Raw genomic sequence first — 6,684 nt, forward strand, 5'->3', positions numbered from 1 at the left:
TACACAAGGATTTCATGCTGGTTTAAAAGTAGTTCTAATTCTTCTTTTTTTTTATTCCACTACATCAGTGGTGGTGGAAAGCTGGTTTATTTCTGGCTTTATTTGAGTTGTATTTGAAAATCTATATAAAGTGTTTTCTTTTCCAAAAACTCTGGAATGCCATCTCTCTCTCTCTCTCTCTCTCTCCCTCTCTCCTCTCTCTCTCCTCTGCTCTCTCCTCTTTCTCATCTGCTCTCTCTCATCTCTCCTCTCTCTCTCTCATCTCCTCTCTCTCATCTGCTCTCTCTCTCTCCTCTCTCTCATCTGCTCTCTCTCCTCTCTCTCTCCTCTCTCATCTGCTCTCTCTCCTCTCTCTCTCTCCTCTGCTCTCTCCTCTCTCATCTGCTCTCTCTCATCTCTCCTCTCTCTCCTCTGCTCTCTCCTCTCTCATCTGCTCTCTCATCTCTCCTCTCTCTCTCTCATCTGCTCTCTCTCTCCTCTCTCTCATCTGCTTTCTCTCTCCTCTCTCTCTCCTCTCTCATCTGCTCTCTCTCCTCTCTCATCTGCTCTCTCTCCTCTCTCTCTCATCTGCTCTCTCTCTCATCTGCTCTCTCTCCTCTCTCTCTCTCCTCTCTCTCTCTTTCATCTGCTCTCTCTCTCCTCTCTCATCTGCTCTCTCTCTCTCTCTCAATCAATCAATCAATCAATCAATCATTCGGATTTTTTTTCCCCATTGATCTCAACAAAGATGAGAAGGAAGAACATGGACAGAGGGAAATTCAATTTTTTTTTAAAAAAATTCATTTTTGGAGCAATCAGAGATTAGAGTTTTAATTATTATTATTTTTTAAACTCCACAGCCTGCAACGAATACAGGTAGTCCTCAACTTACAACCACAGAGTCCAACATTTAGGTTGCTAAATGAAACATTTGCCCAGTGAGTTTTGCCCCATTTTATGACTTTTGTTAAGCGAATCACTCTAGTTGTTAAATTAGTGACACGGTTGTTAAATGAATCTGGTTTCCCCCATCAACTTGGAGGTCGCAAACGGAGATCGCATGTCCCCTGGGACGCCGCCACCGTCATAAATATGAACCAATTGCCAAGCGTCCGAATGTTGATCACGTGACCAAGGGGAGGCTGCAATGGTCGTAAGTGTCAAAAACGGTCATAAGTCACTTTTTGCATCTTTCAATGGTCACTAAATGAACACTTGTAAGTTGAGGACTGGCTATAGCAGGTAGCAAAGCAACCATGGATTGATGCTGTCCCTCCCTCGTTCCTGCGGCCTGTTGAACCCCTCATGGTGCGGATGTCCAACAGGTCACTCCTGAGCATAAAAAAGAGGGCGGTACAGAAAAAGCGACTTGAGTTGCAGCCAGAGAGAATGGAAAGTCAACAGCTTTCTGGGAGGTTCTCATTTCCAGACGATTCCAACTCGACGCTAGACAAGAATTTCCGGTTGAATTTTTTGCAGTTGTAATCCAGGGTGGTGGTGTACACAGTCTTGGTGTGCTTGGGGTACACAATGGTGGTGCTTCTGAAATTCCCGGGCCGGTTGCAAAGGTGGAATTGCACCTCGGCTTTGTAACTGCGCCACGTGCTGTCGGGAACACAAATGATGGTTTGGCTGCAAGACGACACGCCTAGCCGGACCGGCATGTAAATATCATTGATGAAGTGTTTTTCGGAGTCATACTTAACTGAAGAGGTGTACCTGGGCAAGGAAAAAATAATACAGATGAACATCCTTTTCTTGGAAGGAAAAATTAGAAATTTCCAAAATTTCTTGGGAGGAAAACAAGTGAACTTTAGAGCAGTCCCCAACCTGTGGGCTGCAGCACGCTACCGGGCCGCGGCAACTTGGCCACTGGAGCGTATGAAGGGATGGCCAGTGCACGCATACACATGCGCGTGGACTCGCCTACCCACACTCGCGCTAGCGCTGCCCTGAGCATCCCGCTGGTGCTAGCACCGCCCCGCCCCCGAGTGTCCTGCCAGCATTAAGCGCCACCCCGAGCATCCCATCAGCATTAGTGCCGGTCCAAGTGTCCTGCCAGCGCTAGCACCGTCCCATTTGCAGCACTCACGCCCGCGCAGGCCCGTTTGCATGTGCGCATGCGGCCATTTGCATGTGTTCATGCACTCGTACGCAAGCCATTTGGGCGCGTGCCTGTGGGGTTCATTTTTGCACACACACACGTAGCAGTGCCTGCCTCACTTTCTGGGCCGCCAAACCAAAAAGGTTGGAGACTTCTGGCTTAGAGACCCGTCATTTTAACCCTGACCTATGAATATTCTCCTTCATTGGAAAAATTACAGGTAGTTCTCCACCACAGCCACAATTGAGCCCAAAATTTCTGTTGCTGAATGAGACACTTGTTAAGTGAGTTTTGCCTCATTTTACAACCTTTCTTCCCACGGTGGTTAAGTGAATCATGGCAGTTGCTAAGTTAGTCACACGGTAGTTAAGCGAATCTGGCTTCTCCATTGACTTTGCTTGTCAGAAAGTCGCCAAAGGGGATCATGTGACCCCGGGATGCTGCAACTGTCATAAATATGAGTCAGTTGCCAAGCATCTGAATTTGGATCAGATGATCCCAGGGATGCTGCAGTGGTCGTAAGTGTGAAAAACTGGTCATAAATCACTTTTTTCAGTGCCGTTGTAATTTTGAATGGTCACTAAATGAACTTGGAATACGGCATCCAGTTTTGGTCACCACGATGTAAAAAAGATGTTGAGACTCTAGAAAGGGTGCAGAGAAGAGCAACAAAGATGATCAGGGGACTGGAGGCTAAAACATACAAGGAACGGCTGCTGGAATTGGGTATGTCCAGTTTAATGAAGAAAAGGACAAGGGGGGACATGAGAGCAGTGTTCCAGTATCTCAGGGGCTGCCCCAAAGAAGAAGGAGTCAAGCTATTCTCCAAAGAACCGGAAGGCAGGACAAGAAGCAACGGGTGGAAACTAATCAAGGAGAGAAGCAACCTAGAACTAAGGAGAAATTTCCTGACAGTTAGAACAATCAACCAGTGGAACTCCTTGCCTCCAGAAGCTGTGAATGCTCCAACACTGGAAGTTTTTAAGAAGAGACTGGATAGCCATTTGTCTGAAATGGTATAGGGTTTCCTGCCTGAGTAGGGGGTTGGACTAGATGACCTCCAAGGTCCCTTCCAACATTATTATTATTATTGTTGTTGTTGTTGTAAGTCAAGTACTATCTGTAGTTAGAGGTAAGTATTCCTTGACTTACTACAGTTCATTTAATGACCGTTCAAAGTTACAACAGCACTGAAAAATGCGACTTATGATCTTTTTTCGCACTTTCAACCGTTGCAGCCTCCCCGCGGTCACGTGATCAAAATTCAGACGCTTAACAACTGACTCATATTTATGACGGTTGTAGTGTCCCAGGGGTCATGTGATCTCTTTTTGCGGCCTTCTGACAAGCAAAGTCAGTGGGGAAGCCAGATTCACTTAACAACCGTGTGACTAACTGCAGTGATTCACTTAAGAATGGTGGCAAGAAAGGTCGTAAAATGGGGCAAAACTCACTTAACCGCTGTCTGGCTTAGCAACGGAAATTTTGGGCTCCATGGCGGTTGTAAGTAGAGGACTGCCTGTGCTTGAAGATTTTAGTTGTGTCTTTTTATCAAATCTTGTGCTGTTTTAGCTGACTGTTATGGGAGAATTTTTATCCGGGATGCCCTGCAGACAGACTTTAAAACCAACCCAAAGGCTTACGATTTCAAGGCAGAAGTTTACTCGCACAGCTGTCTGTTCTTCTAGCCAAGAAATCTGTTTTTATTATCCATTTGCAGTTGTAACTTGAGACCCAGGCCCATTTCATCGGAAGGAGAGTCATTCCACCCTGCACTGTTTTGTGTTTTTTCAAACTTGGCAACTTTAAGTATGGTGGACTTCAATTCCCAGCATTCCTCAGAAAGGATGTTGAGTTGACTCAATGGGAATTGAAGTCCCATGTTTTAAAGCAGTGGTTCTCAACCTGTGGGTCGGGACCCCATTTGGGGTCGATCGACCATTTCACGGGGGTCGCCAAGCAAGACTGTCCGCCATTTTTTCCCCCTTTTCCGGCGGGTGCCTTACCTCCCTTGGGCTGGGCCAGCTGGTGGTCGGCCTGCTCCGTCTCTGCCGCTTGCCAGCTACGCCTCAGCCGGCACAGGGGGCGGAACCACGCATGCGCGGCACTCCCGGGTAGGGAAAGTCCTCGACTTACGACCGGCTGGGTAGTCCTCAACTTACGACAGGTTTAGTCCTCGACTTACGACCGGTTGGGGTCGCGGCATTAAAAAGGTTGAGAACCACTGTTTTAAAGTATGCTGGCCGGGGAATTCTGGGAATGAGAGTCCACCCATCTTAAAACATGCTGGCTGGGGGATTCTGGGAATGAGAGTCCACCCATCTGAAAAGTTGTTGAGTTTAGACCATCTGCCCTTTGAATCATCTAAACCAGTATCTGCAAAGTGGCCAAGGCATTGTAATGGTGAGAGTCCCAATGTACAGGCACAGGTGCAGAAGTATGAATGGATTCCCAGAAAACATGGCAGGACCCATTTGCGCTTCAGTTGGAGATGCAGACAACACGGACCCATCCCCAACAGCCTGTGTGCCTGTCTCCAACAGGGAAGGGACGCAGGGCAGAAAACCACCTGCAGCCAAGATGGCTCCACCCCCATTTGCACTACTCAGGTGACCCCGAGGACACAGGTAAACCTCCAAGTGGCCTCAACGACTCGCTAAAAGGATGCAAATGACCGGCGGTCTGCAAGGAGTATAAATCCTTCCATTCCCCACCATCCGGTCAGAACTGAAGAAGCTTCTGGGATGAGAAGTGAAACGTCTTCAAAGGAAAAACAAGAAAGTTCATTTGCCTCTTGAAAAAGCAGCTTTGGGACAATCATGACCTGGATGATGGAGAACCTCCATGGACATTTAACAACCCCCAGTATAAAAACAAAGAATCTACCTTACATCCTTGGGTGGCAACGGATCAAATGCCACCCCTTCGCCAAAGGAGAGCGGGCAGAGTCGCACAGGGCTGGGAGAAGACGAGGTCTCCTGTCAAAAAGAAGGGGGTGTTTGAAGCACAAAAGAAGTGTGAAAAAACAGACTCAAAGGAACACAGTCACATCTAACACAAGAGCAAAGAAAGCGGAGCCAGCTACACCATCTGAACCTTCTATTCAGCAATGATCGCACAACGTTAAACCTGGTTGCTCTTCTTGGGATCCAGATCCATGTTTACCAAGCTCAGCCATTTTTAAATGGGGTTCTGCTGGCTGGGGGATTCTGGGAGTCGGAGGCCACACAAACTACAGCATAGGGCAGGGGTAGGCAACCTTGGCTCTTTTATGACTGGTGGACTTCAACTCCCAGAATTCCTGAGCCAGAATAGTTCAGCTTGGAAACCTCTCCATTTCTCCTCAGCATGGCTGGCTCAGGAATTCTGGGAGTTGAAGTCCACGAGTCATAAAAGAGCCAAGGTTGCCTATCCCTGCCCTATACCAGGGGTAGGGAACAATGGCCCCTTCATGACTCGTGGACTTCAACTCCCAGAATTCCTGAGCCAGAATAGCTCAGCTTGGAAATCTCTCCCTTTCCTGTCAGCGTGGCTGGCTCAGGAATTCTGGGAGTTGAAGTCCACGAGTCATAAAAGAGCCAAGGTTCCCCACCCCTGGCCTAGACCAGGAGTAGGCAGCCTTGGCTCTTTTATGACTTGTGGACTTCAACTCCCAGAATTCCTGAGCCAGCATGGCTCAGCTTGGAAACTCTCCCCTTCCCCTCAGCATGGCTGGCTCAGGAATTCTGGGAGTTGAAGTCCACCAGTCATAAAAGAGCCAAAATTGCCTACCCCTGGCCTAGGGAGCCCTCGGCTTACAGTCCTCATTGCGAAGCAAGCTGATGGTTAATGGAGCCATGCCCAATTTTACGAGCGTTTTTGAGAGGATTGTTAAGCAAATCACTGCCGTTCTTAAATGAATCACACAGTCACTAAGTGAATCCTGCTTCCCCCGTTGACTTTGCTTGTCGGAAGTCAGCTGGGAAGGTAACAAATCGGGATGGCATGACCTGTGGGAGGCTGCGATTGTCATAAATGCATGCTAGGTGCCAGGCGCCCTAATTCTGATCACGCGACCTTAGGGATGCTACGATGGTCAAAAGTGCAAGGAATGGTTGTAATTCAGTTTTTTTCAGTGCCGTTGTAATTTGGAACAGGGAATTCTGGGAGTGGAAGCCCACCCCTCTTAAAGCAGGCTGGCTGGGGAATTCTGGGAATGGAAGTCCACCCCTCTTGGTTTCTGCCTATTTAATATTTCCCAAAATATTTTTTCCTCTGGATTCTTCCCACACCAGTATGCCCTGGAGATACTGGGGTCTTCTTTTACTGGCCAGCATATTTACTTGGACCTCATAGGTCATGACACACCAGCAAAGCTTAACATACAACTCCACAAACAGCTGCCTCTAATCCTCTTTCTGGAACAAGAAATTAAATCGCTTTGCAACATCTCTGGCAGTTTGTGTTTCCCAGCAGGCATAATGCACATTCCTGGGAGGAAACCCCAGCCGGAGATGCTGTCTTGCTTTTGATGTGCAGCTTTGTAGATTTCCTGTGGGGCTGGCCCCATATTCGCCCCTTGTTGCTTGCAGCAGCTTAATCAGCGTTTCTCAGCCTTGGCC

At 47.9% G+C, this 6,684-nt stretch overlaps 1 protein-coding gene across 1 annotated transcript; it reads right to left on the reverse strand.

Annotated features, from left to right (window-relative positions):
- Positions 1-1,376: 1,376 nt before the first annotated feature.
- Positions 1,377-5,242, reverse strand: RFLNB (refilin B). Its single transcript, XM_015828503.1, has 3 exons — positions 5,213-5,242; positions 4,970-5,061; positions 1,377-1,698 (listed from the first exon to the last, which is right to left on the reverse strand). Exons 1-3 carry the CDS (start codon positions 5,240-5,242, stop codon positions 1,377-1,379), a joined length of 444 nt encoding a protein of 147 aa, XP_015683989.1.
- Between the last annotated feature and the right edge of the window lie 1,442 nt (positions 5,243-6,684).

Source organism: Protobothrops mucrosquamatus, unplaced genomic scaffold (assembly GCF_001527695.2).
Source record: "Protobothrops mucrosquamatus isolate PMUCROS unplaced genomic scaffold, P.Mucros_1.0 scaffold4586, whole genome shotgun sequence".
NCBI lineage: Eukaryota > Metazoa > Chordata > Lepidosauria > Squamata > Viperidae > Protobothrops > Protobothrops mucrosquamatus.